Source organism: Alosa pseudoharengus, unplaced genomic scaffold, assembly GCF_046254945.1.
Source record: "Alosa pseudoharengus isolate Yale_2024_CS ecotype anadromous, Long Island Sound unplaced genomic scaffold, YU_APseudo_1.1 YU_APseudo_1.1_scf_16, whole genome shotgun sequence".
Classification (NCBI taxonomy): Eukaryota; Metazoa; Chordata; class Actinopteri; order Clupeiformes; family Clupeidae; genus Alosa; species Alosa pseudoharengus.
This window is the reverse complement of record NW_027468630.1, coordinates 19,767,444-19,781,102: the sequence shown is the minus strand read 5'-3', so window position 1 is coordinate 19,781,102 and position 13,659 is coordinate 19,767,444. Positions and strand designations below refer to the sequence as shown.

Here is a 13,659-nt window from a genome sequence, read left to right as displayed (position 1 = left end):
CTGCCAAAAGCTAGTGCCAGGTTGTGAGGGGCAGCTTGGCTTGCACACATATAAGCCTAGTCACTGAAAGAACGAAACAAACTGATACTGTTACTTTGCCCACAACAAGCAGCTTATGCGTCAAGCAATTTAGAGGTGGATGCAGACACATTTTCCATAGCATGTTAATATCTCATGTTCGATCATTCATCCTTAGTTGAGTCATTTACTTGTGACGAGTACGAAAAAAACTCCAAAAATGCATTTTGTGTTCATTTCTACACATCAAACGCTTTTACCAGCTAGCTGACATAGACTCATAAATATTGTGTTCCATACAGATGGCAAGAATGTGATAAAAAAAAAGCTGAAATATCTGTGAGGAATAAATCATGTGTCTAATACGCTCTCCTTTTTGTTTTCAGGTATGATGATGATCAGATCCCTGCTGATAAAGAGAGATATGCCAGGTAGGGCTATCTTGTGATGGAGGCAGAGGACGGCTAGTGTTGAGGCACTAGGTGCCTTAGGACACTGTCAGAGCCTTGCATCAGCCGGCAGGTCTCAGGAATGTTTCAGCAGCCAGGCCATATCTCTCTCTTGTCCTTATGCTAACCATTCAACTCATAGGCCCTGAGAATACAAAAAAAAAAAGGAATTCATTACCTCCCACTGAAGCATAGAAATTAAAAGGCGCTTTGAACTGTTCAAGAGTGGGGAAGGAGCATTATCGACATGAAAAGGGCTTTTCTGTCTCTCTTCTGTCGTCCACTGTCCTTATGCTCTTTAAAAATTGTAGTGCTGTAATGGTCAGGGTGACTTTCAAGATTTCCAATCCTCTTTGTGAAAAAGAATTGAGCGAGAGGACTGCTTGCGGCACCGTTCTATTTCTCATCTTCTGAGCAAGTCGTGCATGTTTTGTGAATGGTCTGTTTGTGTCCCCCAGTCCAATGTATATTGACAAATGTAATGAATGTACTTATATTTCTGTGTTTATATCCTCAGAGAATTGCACACAATACCACAGACGCAAGACAATACCCTCTCTTCTCAAAAGCAATAATATTTAGTTTATTGTCAGAGTTTATTTCTCCATAAATGATTTTAGTGACTTAGTCGTAAAAGTTTAAGAAATTCAGATTCCAGATGAGGGGTAGGTGTAGATGTCCCAGTGAGTATATACAGCAGCCTACGTTTGCATACACAGAACAGCAAGGCAGTAATAGCCTGCACCTGCCCTTCGTTCCTTCGTGCAGGGAAAACCACAGTGAGATCGAGCGCCGCAGACGCAACAAGATGACCCAGTACATCACAGAGCTGTCGGACATGGTGCCCACCTGCAGTGCTCTGGCTCGCAAGCCCGACAAGCTGACCATCCTGCGCATGGCCGTGTCGCACATGAAGTCCATGAGGGGCACCGGAAACACCTCCACCGACGGAGCCTACAAGCCCTCCTTCCTCACTGAACAGGTAATGATGATGATGATGATGATGATATTATTATTATTATTATTATTGTCCACAAATGTGGAAATTTGTCTTTGGTAGAGTGGATGGTCACAGCTTTGCCTGACACTGTGCCATACAAGTGTACTTATTTTACCATTTGCAATTCTAATGTCTGTTTATTATGAATAGAAAAAGGAGAGGGTGTGATCAGCTGCTAAATTGCTTCGTCTGAGGGTATATGAATGCAGACGCTAAACCCCAGAGGCTTTTAACTTGCATGGAATAAAACAGAACCATGTCATTTAATCCTTAGATCCTAAATCTAAATCCGCACTTGCCCTATGTGATGTGGCAATAATTTAAAAATACTGTAGGTCTGAACACGTGCGTGTTTGTGTGCGTGTTTGTGTGCGTGTTTGTGTGCGTGTTTGTGTGCGTGTTTGTGTGCGTGTTTGTGTGTGTGTTTGTGTGTGTGTGTGTGTGCGTGTTTGTGTGTGTGTGTGTGTGCGTGTTTGTGTGTGTGTGTGTGTGCGTGTTTGTGTGCGTGTTTGTGTGCGTGTTCACATGTGCATGCTTGCTTGTTTGTCTGCGTATGCATCAGTTTGGCGGTGTCTAGTCCAGAGAACACTTACCTGTGTCACTCAGGGACTTACCCTTGTGATATGAGCTACAACACTGGCACATTTACAGAACTGTCGATTGCTCTGTGGTGTCCTCATAAATGGATAAATAAATAAATAAACAACCAAAAAATATAAATGGAAATAAAACATTCGGGTATGATTGTATCCTAGAGGTCAGTCCTCAGTCGTCTGTCTGTGTGATTCTGCACTCTGCAGGAGCTGAAGCACCTGATCCTGGAGGCAGCTGACGGTTTCCTGTTTGTAGTGGCGGCCGAGACGGGGCGGGTGATCTACGTGTCGGACTCGGTGACGCCCGTGCTGAACCATCCCCAGTCCGAGTGGCTGGGCAGCACGCTCTACGAGCAGGTCCACCCCGATGACGTGGACAAGCTCAGGGAGCAGCTCAGCACTTCGGAGAACTCCATGACTGGTAAGAGCACCCGCCGCCCACCGCCTGCTTTCCCTCTCCGGAGCCCCAGACACTAGGAATGTCGACAACAAGGAGCAGACTGACCTGACACTGGGCAATTTGTCCTCGCATGTCCTCTCTATCTCTCTCTCTCTCTCTCTCTCTCTGCTGGATCACTACACTTACCAGTATTGCTCTTGTGATTGGTGAACCCATCTCAGGCCACTATTGTTTTGCAAGATTCCCTTCTCGCCACACTCTTAATGCTTGATATTGCTGTGATTAGTTCTGAGGTATATTGTTACCCGGCAGAAATTGCTGTCTGATCTCTCGAGGCAGCATAAACAAGGGGGTGGTGGTGGTGTTGATGACCACAGCCCTACACTAGAGGGCGCTGTGAGCTCGGGGAACGAGAGTGACCGAAGGAGCCTTTTAACAGACACTTCTGAAAATGGGAAGCAATTTCAGCGCTGTGTGTGTGTGTGAAATGGAAGAGATTAAGGGGATAAATCATGTAATGCAGAACATATAATCCCCTGCTCATTCGTCTTGATCATTGCAGATGGCACAGACACTTCCGCTCTCATTGTCTGAAGTCGAGTCCATCGAGCGGGCACCCCGGTCAAAAATTTAATTAGGAAATTGGCTGGAACTAACGTGGTTTGGAACGGCTGTTGCTTTGTTTTCCTGTTTTCAGCACGGCTACTTTGTACCCCCCCCCCCCCAAGATCCCTTAAAGGTCTGCCATGTGTATGCCAGAGCTCTGTCATACCGTATTATCCCCTAGCAGTAAACTTGCCAGGCCTGTTATGGCTTTCTTGTGGTTGCCCTTATCAGTGTTAAAGCAGCTCTTGGTAATGTTCTCGCAGTGCCTGTGTTGACATATTGTGTGAATCAGACATCACCGTTAATGCTTTTTAACAGGTGTGACCTAATGTGTGTATGACTCGGGACTATAATCTTATTTCTGTCGAGCTTGATGTTCCTCCAGTGGTGAAGTGACAAGTCTGTGTGGTTCACGCGCGCACAGTGCTCTCTGCTTGCACTCGGACAGAGATGCAGCACGCGTCCAGAGGAGAAGAATTAGAATGTTTCAGATTACTTCTGATGAGCCAACTGGAATGTTTACTGCCAATCTCGAAATTGAAAACGGTCTCGTGTGTGTGTGTGTGTGTTTGTGTGTGTGTGTTTGTTTGTGTGTGTGTGTGTGTGTGTGTGTGTGTGTGTGTGTGTGTGCGTGTGCGTGTGCGTGTGCGTGTGCGTGTGCGTGTGCGTGTGCGTGTGCGTGTGCGTGTGCGTGTGCGTGTGCGTGTGCGTGTGCGTGTGTGGTATTTTTGTTTGTCGCCCTCCTGTCTCTAAATTACTGTTGTCCTTGACTAATGTCCAGGCAAAAATGTTGAAGCATTCTGATGAGGTTTTGATAACCCCATATAAATGCAGGCAGCCCTGGCTCGTTCGTCTAGTACGCCTGTGGCAGGGGGGACTCTGCCGGTGTGACTGGCATGTGTAATTGATGAGGAGTAATCACTGATCTTGAACGGCTGACACCAAGTCTGTCCTGGTTGAAAAATGGAGTTTTTGCCTCCTCGCTCACTTGGTATGCCATCCATCAAAAGATGACGGGATTTCAAACCAGTCCCAGTCACCGTTCACATGAAAAGGATCAGTCTTCACTCTATAAGTCCCTTGATTGCATACTAGGCGCATTCATTTGAGTTAATTGGTGAATTAATTTTCAGAAGCCTTTTAATTTCCTCTGAACAGCAAGCAATTTTAAAGTTGGTGGCATACAAATCGTTTTGTGGCGGTGGTTGCTTGTTTACACTTGGGTCTGTGTTGGGTGGTTTTGTTGTTTTGTATTAACTACAGTAATATGCATGACCACAAAGTTGGGCACTGAAAAAAGTGAAACTATAGGGATTGTGCTTCCAGAGTAAGAAACACACACACATATATATGTATGTATGTATGTATGTATGTATGTACGTGTATGTATGTACGTACGTACGTACACACACACGCAGCTGAGTTGAGTTTGAGCCCCCCCAACAAAGAAATGTCGTATTTCACTGTACCGCCATCATGTGAAACTCCAGATGCTGTGTGTGCTTGATCACGGACACTTCTCGGACGTCGTGCTGGGTCCATCTCTTTTTCTCCAGCATGTTCATTTTGCTTGGACGTCCTCCTGAAGGAGTCACGCTGGTGGGCCATCCCTGGGAGCGTTCCTCATTTCCTCTTGTTTTCCTGCAGATAAACGCACCTCTTGCCAACCGCCACACACATATACACACACACACACACACAGGGCTCTGATAGAGGGGCGGTCGAGGCTGCATCACCAGTGGTGCGGGGAGATGAAGTGGCAGATAGGGCTGTTTGTCCAGCCTCTGCACCCCGCCGCATCTTCTCGGGGGTCAGCGAGGAACACGCTCCAAAGCAAACGGGCACACCTGCCGAGAGCAGCGGCGGGAACGGCCCCGGCAAAAAGGGCCGCTGGGTCGAAAGATGTTCAAGCCCACGCAAAAGAGCCCTTACAATAACACCGATGCTCTGCGAAATAACCGGTGGGCGGCTAAGCTGAAACAAAACCTTACTCATCCGGAAATTAAACAATGGAATATGGCCGAACGCCTCTCTGATGACGGTGATTACCAGAAGCCACGTCAGGAGTCCTGAGAGCTGTTTGTTAGCTAAACGTCGTGATCTCATCAAACAAATCAAAAGCAGAGAGTTGTTACTAAGTATTTTACCGATGTCAGTTTCATATTTTCTCATTACTGTGGTGGAAGAAAAATAGCATGCTGTAATGACGCTGACAAGGCTAGTGGTTTTTGTTTACGTCACATTCACATAGTCTCAGAAATCAGCTTAAATTTCACTCGGCTTGCTACATTATTCTCTCTGTGCTTCAGCATCCCTTGTGCTGACCCCTCAAATTCCTCCGCTCTCTGGTTTTCATCAAGCCCTCCCTGATAAACAGGGATAATTCATCTCATCTCCATGCCTCTCTCAATCATAGGGAAGGCTCATGCCGTACTGGGCGTCAGTCTTCTGTGGTCTTGCTCGGCTAAAGCCGTTTTTGACACGTGACGTGGGGCATCTTTTGCGCATTGAGACACTAATGACAGTCTTATGAACTTAAGCGTTATTTGAGATGGTTTGAAATGGCCTATTTTGTTTTGAGAATCAAGAGATCGCGGCCACCTCTGTAGGGAACGTGCCAGACCCAGCCCATAGGTTTTCCGCTGTCCTCCGCTTTCACATTGGTCTTAAATTTGCCTTCTTATTTACAGAGCTTTTTTAATGAATCATGCATATTTTGCATCTGTTCGCGAGAACAGGGACCAGTATGGGACAGAGATCCGCTCCTGGGGATTTCAACAGCTGTCATGAGTTGTGTGTCTTGTGCAAAGGAATAGGTTTCCTCACATTTTTGTTCTAAGTGGTGCCGTCGATAATTTGTTTATGGAAATGGCTATGAGCTTAGATCATGTCGTCCTCCGTCCTCAAGCACCCTAAGTCCAGAGCGAGGAATCGCAGAATCGCAGAAGCGGTCATTGTCAGGGCGTTTTTTGTGATGGAACATTTTGCCTGCGCCTGGGCTATTTGTTCCATTTTTCCCATTAAAGTGACGAAGAGAGGAAAAACAGTTTAATTTTGGGATCTAATTCGATTACAGTAAAACATCTGCTCAGTTTGCGAAAAGCCTCTTGTCAGGCTCCCTCTGTGGTGTCTGCTTGTCCATGGTAACATGATGATGGGAGCGAAGCAGGAGGTGATCAGAGAGCAACTGAAGTCCCATAAATTCACATGGAGCTGTACTGATCAAGCATGAGGGTCATTAAGTTCATTAACATTTCCCCATAGTGCCATTTCAATTTACTTGAATGAACGCTTTCAGCAAATGCAGTAAATACTGATGCATTGGTATCTAAATAATGTGCTTTGATAATGTATTTTATGGAGTGGAAATTAATAGTATTTTGGAAGATATCTATATTTATTTGTAATGATATAGGTATGGTATTTAATGCATGATGTCTATATATGAATTTTGGTCTGCCTTGGAAGTTAATTGGCAACATCAAGGCAGCGGTTTCTCTTCGTCGGTCAACAGCTGTCCACTGCTCTTGTGCCACATTAGCATTTAGCTGACAGGATTTCCTTTCGTACCTACCTAGCAAGCCAGGTCACCACAAGTCCTCATTCTTCCCTGAACAGTCCCACCTTTAAGGCTTTACGGTGTGTGTGTGTGTGTGTGTGTGTGTGTGTGTGTGTGTGTGTGTGTGTGTGTGTGTGTGTGTGTGTGTGTGTGTGTGTGTGTGTGTGTGTGTGTGTGTGTGTGTGTGTGTGTGTGTGTGTGTGTGTGTGTGTGTGTGTGTGTGTGTGTGTGTGTGTGTGTGTGTGTGTGTGTGTGTGTGTGTTGGGTCAGTGTAGGAAACCGCCCCTCTCCCTCTCTTATCCCCTGCCCCAGTGGCTCTCTCTCCAGAGTGGCAGAACTGTGTGTGTAGGGTGTGTGTGTGTTGGGTCAGTGGCTCTCTCTGTCCAGTGGGCCCCAGCACAGGGCTGCCACTCTCCTGCTGCTGCTCACCGGCAGGAACAAACACGAAGCCCCCTTCGCCACGCCGCACTCCGCTGCCATCAAGCACACAAAAACACTGCACCGCCTCCCAAATTGGCAAGCGGAGGCCTTCCCTGCTGCCACAGAGTGGGGGAGATCGGATGCAGGACCCTCGGAAACAAAAACACTAACACAGCCTCGTGCCTCTCCTGCCTCTCTCTCAAAAGCCAGCTCACTACACAGTTCTCTGCACTCACTGACTCACAGCTTTTAATGAACTCTACACCTGTGGCTATTAGAATTGCTTTTGAGTAGGAGGAGGTTCTTCTTTTGAGGGCAGTACATGTGTGTTATATTGCAAACCATGGTGGTCTCAATAGTGCATAGCTTCATTTGTGTGCATGTCTGTGCATTTGGTGTATAGCTTTGTGCATGTGTGTTATTGGACACTGTCTGACTCTGGGTTCTCTTGCAGGCCGTATCCTGGACCTGAAGACGGGCACGGTGAAGAAGGAAGGCCAGCAGTCCTCCATGAGGATGTGTATGGGCTCCAGACGCTCCTTCATCTGCAGAATGAGGTAAAGATGTCCGCCGCCCGCTCCCCATTAAAGACCACAACAGAGACTTCTCCTCCTGTTGGAACGGATGTTTTTGTAAAATTTTCAGCATTTCTAAACCCAGGCGCTGTGGGCCAGAGCTCTGCTGCCTTTATGCATTTGGTGGGAATCCAATTATTATCTGTGTCAATGCTCGGGTCAACATTTTGTTGAAAGAAAGAGGCGCAGATAGAGAGGTTTCTGATCATACTGTTGGACTACTGAAGTAGTATAAGAAATGACCCATCTTCACACTCCTTTGCAGTGCGTTGGCAGCTTGTTGTTGACCAGTTGGCCAACATTAATTCCCTCTGAAGAAAGCCCCTTCAATACCTCAGCATAGCATTGTGCCCTTCACTGTAAATTGACAAACCCAATGAAAAGGTATTTTAGGGATGTAAAGTATGTTTAATTTAAAATATATTTGTAGTTCACCTAAAAATGGTAGGTAGTGTAGAAATGTTCAAAGGCTCAAACAAAATGCATCAGCTTCTCCATTATCATGTTAATGTTCTCAGTAGTTGTGTTCACTCCAGATCATTCAGTTTCTCTCTCTCTCACACTCACTCACACTCACACACACACACACCACTCATTCATTTGGTGTCTCTGTCTCTGAGTCTTCTCTATCATCATGTTTATGTTCTCAGTAGTTGTGTTCACTCCAGTTCATTCAGTTTTGCAGAATCGACCCACCAAGCACATCTGCTCGAGTCTTTCAAGTTTTCCAGAAATCAGCGTTAGTCCATATGGACATTCTGTGTTGAGCTTCTCAAATTCTCCTGTGGTCTGTAAAATAGGGGGGGTTCTTAGGTTTTTATCTAAAACTTGAGGTCCCTTTTGGGAGACAGCGTTTCAAAGCAGGCCATTTCTTAACCAACAGGAATGACATGAATTTCCTGAGCTGGCGTTCATGACCGCCTCCAATAACCCCGGACCTGAGTGCGATCCACGTTTTTGTGTCCATCTGTCACCCAGCAGTGCGCGGTGCAGATGATAATTGTTGCTGCGGAAAAAAAAAAAGAATCCTTGCTCCTTGCTTGAATGCAAGAATGCTTGCTGGTGATTGAAGTCTGCTATTTTGGTGCACACTCGAAATGAAAGCCACATGGGAAGGAAAGAATAGCTCAGCGCCCAGCATCTCAATGGGGAGCGTGCGCCATAGCCAAATGGAATCCTCAAAAACAACATAATCATCAACATCGTCGTCCTTCACCCCTCAAATTGCCTTATGTAATGCTTAACCTAGCAATCTTGGCCGCCTTGGCCCCACGTCCAGGAGCACATTTGGCGGTTGTTTTTCCTCATGTGCACTGTAAACACGCATGCCTTGCATTTGTGAGCGGTGAACAACCTTTTGGATGGAGTGCATCGGGGGAGGAAGTTTGCTGTCCCAGTTATTATTCATGCTTTTTGAGAACAAAGATGATGGAAGAAGGAAGCTCTCATGTTCATCCTCACACTCTTGGAAAAACACACTCATGCATGCTGTCTCACGCAACAGTTGCAAGCACACACAAACACACTCATGTGTCACATTTACACACACACAAACACACTCATGTGTCACATTTACACACACACACACACACACACACACACACACACACGCCCTTGAATTGTTTTGAGTACTTGAGTATTATTTTTCTTTTTATGATCTGAAAGGGAAACTATGCAGTTTTGGCAATGCCTTTGCTGTTTTCTCCCTACAGCTTTAGAGTATATATTTTATAACACTCCTCAATTGGTCAGTCTGCCATTTCCTCTTTCCCTGTTCCTTCAACAGCGGTTTACTCGCTCTCTGCTTCTTTTCGCCATGACGAATGTCTGAGAAACTCCATCACTTCCTTGTTTTAGCCGCTTCCTGGCATGTATGTGTGTGTAGTGCAGTAAAGCAATTTGTTACATCACGAGGCTGCGATACTTTCTGTCTCTCAGTCCGGTGGCTCGCCGACCTAAAGTTGCAAGGCTGTTTTTTACGGCTTACAGACGCTAGGGGGAAACAAGACGGCCACCATTCACCCCAGGAAAACTCATATAACCATTCCAATGACTCTGAAGCTGTTAAGTTATGGTAAATTAAGCCAAACAAACTGCATAGTTCCCCATTTAACATTCTAGCATCTCCTCTGATCCTCAGCTATTGCCTGCATGCAGCACTGTTGTGGCAGTGGGTTAAGACCCGAATAGATAGAAAAGTCCATCTATTCCATGACATTCCATCCATTTTCCAGAAAAAATCTGGGAAATAGAGGGAATGTCATCACTTAAATAAAATGGTATCACCCTGGGTTCATGACCAAAAAATGGGAACTGTTCTTGGACTTGAAATGTTGACCTGATCTCGACCTGATGAATCAGTTATTTATCAAATGCTAGGAAAATTATAATAATCCATAGAGACCTAAACTGTACGGTACGAATACCTGTACCTTTACACCCCTAATGCATATTGTCTAACGCAACCCTTGCAAGCACACACTAACACACTCCTTCTCACATTTATACACACACACACACACACACAGGCACATACACTGTGATATGACTGACCTTGATGTTACTGTGTTTGCAGGTGTGGCAGCGCTCCTTTGGATCACATCTCTCTGAACCGTCTGTCCAACATGAGAAAGAGATACAGGTGAGCGAGTGCAAACGCTGCACATTCATCTGCCCCAGATAGCTTAGCTGTTTGCCTTTAGCAACGGAAACGCACCACACAGTGTGTCCCACTATCTGGGGCAGATCCACACATGTCCCCCTGAGAGGACACAGAGCCCCCCCCCCCCCATCCCACACCAACAAAACAAACACCAAATCAATATCATGATGCAAGGCGCGTGTAATTTTTCGGGGCGCCGACTAAAAACTCTGTGATGTTTTTTCGAAAGAAAGAAGAAATGCTAAATGCTTTGGGGGGAAAGATTGTTTTTCACTGCTTGCTTTGGCTCTTGTCTCACACAGAATTACATATTTTTTTAAAAATTGCTGTGCGTCTTTTTTCCCCGGCTGGTTTTTGTCCTTTTGCACTTTCCCGGAAGCGGTTTCTGCCAGGAATTTACCGGCAATGTGTTCTCTCCTCCTGTCTCCTCCTCTACACTCCCTGGGTGACCTCTGACCCCTCTTATGTCAGATGTACCCATTTAGAAGTGGTGAGCGTGCTGCGTTCTCAGATTAATGTGTTTACGTGTGCCGCTGATGGAGGAGGAATGCAGCTGTCGGGGCTTGCGCTTAGACCAGGTTTAAACGGGGATTACACTATCAGCATGATTGACAAAATGTATGTCAGGCGCATCCAAACTGTTTAAACATGCTCAGTCTGCACATCTCTGTTCCATGAAATGGGTGAGTAGTTGAGTGTGTCGTAACTGTCTCACTATTTCTTAATTTCTCGCTCACATACTTTCTTTCTTTCTCTTTCTCCATCTTTCTTTGTCACCGTCTCTCTCTCCGTCACTGTATCTCTCTCTCTCTCTCTCTCTCACTCTCTCACTCTCTCTCTTTCGATCTTGCAGGAATGGCTTAGGGCCTTCCAAGGAAGGTGAGGCGCAGTACTCCGTGGTTCACTGTACCGGCTACATCAAAGCCTGGCCACCAGCAGGTATTTATCCCCCTCTCTGTACTGCCCCCCTCCCACCCCCGTCTCTGTCCCCTCGTTCTGCTGTCCTTAACCTGAGGCAGTCGGCCCCTGTACCGCTCATCTGGTTTGGATCACGTCCATCGACAGTGCTGACATTCCAAGTCAGCTCATATCTACAGTCCCATTGCATATGGATGACCTACAGCAACCCCCCCCCCCCCCACACACACACACACACACACACACACACACACACACACACACACACAACCTACCCTCCCTCCAAATCCCGATCCCTATGATGGGTACCGGTGTGCCTGATCCAGAGACCTTTCCCTGGAATGCTGCGTGCAGTGTCAGCTTTTTGATGGCAGGTGTGCTGGTCAGGCATCCCAGGCCATAGGGCGCTGGAGTGGGAGATTTAGCAGGGATGACTCCCCGCACTCTGGTGCTGACGGAGACACGCAAGGCCTCCCGCATTCTCCAGTCCCCTCCAGCAGTCCGCCAGGTGTCTGGATGTGGCTGATGGGGAACTTGGGAGTTGAGCAATGCTCACGCTTCACAGAGCTGCATGAAATCAACTTCATTGCTCTGTGGTTGGGGATTTGGGATTAATTCCAGGTATCACATATAAACACAGCTCGTCTCATGCTTGTGAAAATTGATCACACATGTGCCACTTCCTGTGGGTTGACTGAAATAGCTCTTGAAAGGCTCGATTTAGGAACACGATTTGCCCAGCCATTAACTTTGGTTAGACTGTCAACAGGAAAGGCATTCCTAGTGACCCCTCTGTCTGGTATTTTAATACAAAGCAGTCTCCGGCCCAGCATTGTTTTGGATGATGAATTAAGTTCGATCTGATCCGAGTTTGATTTTCGGATTGTTTTCAGCCTCGTTCCAATCCCGCGTATGGACAGTTTAGAACATGGACCTGGAGATTTAAGAGATGTAGTCACAGCTTGATGCGAGTGATCTCCCGGAACGCAACAAAAGGTTGATGGGAGGCCCCGACATTTTGACCTACACATGCCACAACTGCTTTCTGTTAGTGTAAACGTGAGTTATTATACCGGACAGACGCACGATTTCCATAGGAGGTTTTGGCCAAGGATCTGCCACACACATTTACTGTACACCCTCTAACCCTGTCTTTGAGCACGCACAGCTCCCCCAAGCCAACCTCTTGTTTTTCGCCTTCGCTTAAGCCCCCGATCAAAGCGGAATGGAGCCAGAATTCAGTCTCTGCTCAGAATTCATCTCCAGGCCCCCTCTGGAATGCCTCCCTTCTCCAGGGTGTCATCATCATCATCACTGTTCCTCGGTGGTGTGAAGGGGCTCCTGCGGTTCTGACTAAAACTTTCTCATTATGCTCCGTTCTCATCAGACCAGCAGCAGCGGTGGCACCCACACAGACAAACAGGGCTCGAGGAATGCTTCTTTTTTTTGTTTTTTTTTGCTCTGGCCTACCTTTGACTCTCAAGTCCGTTCAAATCAGATTGCAACAAATTGCGTCCAGTGCACAATTCCTGACTGTGTTGACCGGTTGTTCCCTCTGGAAGGAGCCGGTGATGGCGTAGGGGTGAGGGTGATTTCTCTCTGCAGGCAGCAGAGTCCAAGGCCTGAGCAGATTACACCAGCACTCAAGCTCCCTCTACATAATTAAAACAAGATTAGATATGTTCTGAGGGCTCAGTGCTCACTGATATTAAGAGGAATGGCAGATGACAGCACTCAAGCCATTTGTCATTTTGATGTTTTTTTTCCCCTTCTTCGTCGTGCCTTGTTCTCATTCAATCTAAACACTGCGTCTTTGTCTTGGGCAAATGATCTCGACACTAATGAGATGTTTTTTTTTTTTTTTCTTTTTTTCTTTTCTTCTGAAACTGGGGAAGGCTGAACAATAAACAGGATATAAAACCCATTTGTAGTAATAAAAGACTGGGGCTATCATTCCTATTGCCCTTTGTTATGTTCTGAAATGATTTACTGGTAGTAACACTGTCGTGATGTTTACCGAGTGAGAAGCACTAACAGGAATTCTATTTGTGACTGTTTGACCTCCATACACACGCACTCTCTGTCTCTCTCTCACACGGACACACCCACACACACACACACACTTAGTCGGCGGATGTTGTTGATGAGTTTGTTTCCCTTCTGGTCTCTCTAGGCATGACGATACCTGACGAGGACTCCGAGGGAGGCCAGACAAGCAAGTACTGCCTGGTGGCTATTGGAAGACTTCAGGTATGCATGAGGTCATCGATTGGGTGTGTGTTCGTGTGTGTGTGTGTCAGTGGAAGGTTAAGTGTAGTTTAAATCCTGCAAGAGTTGAGCAGGTATGTGTGTTATGTGTGGTACAGTTAGGGGGCTTTAACCAGGAGCCACGGAGGTCAGCGGACATCAGGATCACTCCTGGTGGATTAGCCTAATGGATAAGACATGGAGGACGTGCA

General features: G+C 46.5%; 1 protein-coding gene across 2 annotated transcripts in view; it reads left to right on the top strand.

The window, feature by feature from the left end:
* The window catches only part of arnt2 (aryl-hydrocarbon receptor nuclear translocator 2), a 40,082-nt gene that overhangs the window by 7,406 nt on the left and 19,017 nt on the right, over nucleotides 1-13,659 (top strand). The window contains exons 4-10 of one of the 2 annotated variants that reach the window (XM_076287360.1): nucleotides 405-449; nucleotides 1,236-1,449; nucleotides 2,268-2,481; nucleotides 7,500-7,602; nucleotides 10,196-10,261; nucleotides 11,136-11,221; nucleotides 13,374-13,450. In XM_076287360.1, coding sequence (XP_076143475.1) covers nucleotides 405-449; nucleotides 1,236-1,449; nucleotides 2,268-2,481; nucleotides 7,500-7,602; nucleotides 10,196-10,261; nucleotides 11,136-11,221; nucleotides 13,374-13,450 — 805 coding nt within the window. The remainder of the gene's footprint in view (nucleotides 1-404; nucleotides 450-1,235; nucleotides 1,450-2,267; nucleotides 2,482-7,499; nucleotides 7,603-10,195; nucleotides 10,262-11,135; nucleotides 11,222-13,373; nucleotides 13,451-13,659) is intronic. The other variant, XM_076287361.1, reaches the window with a different exon arrangement.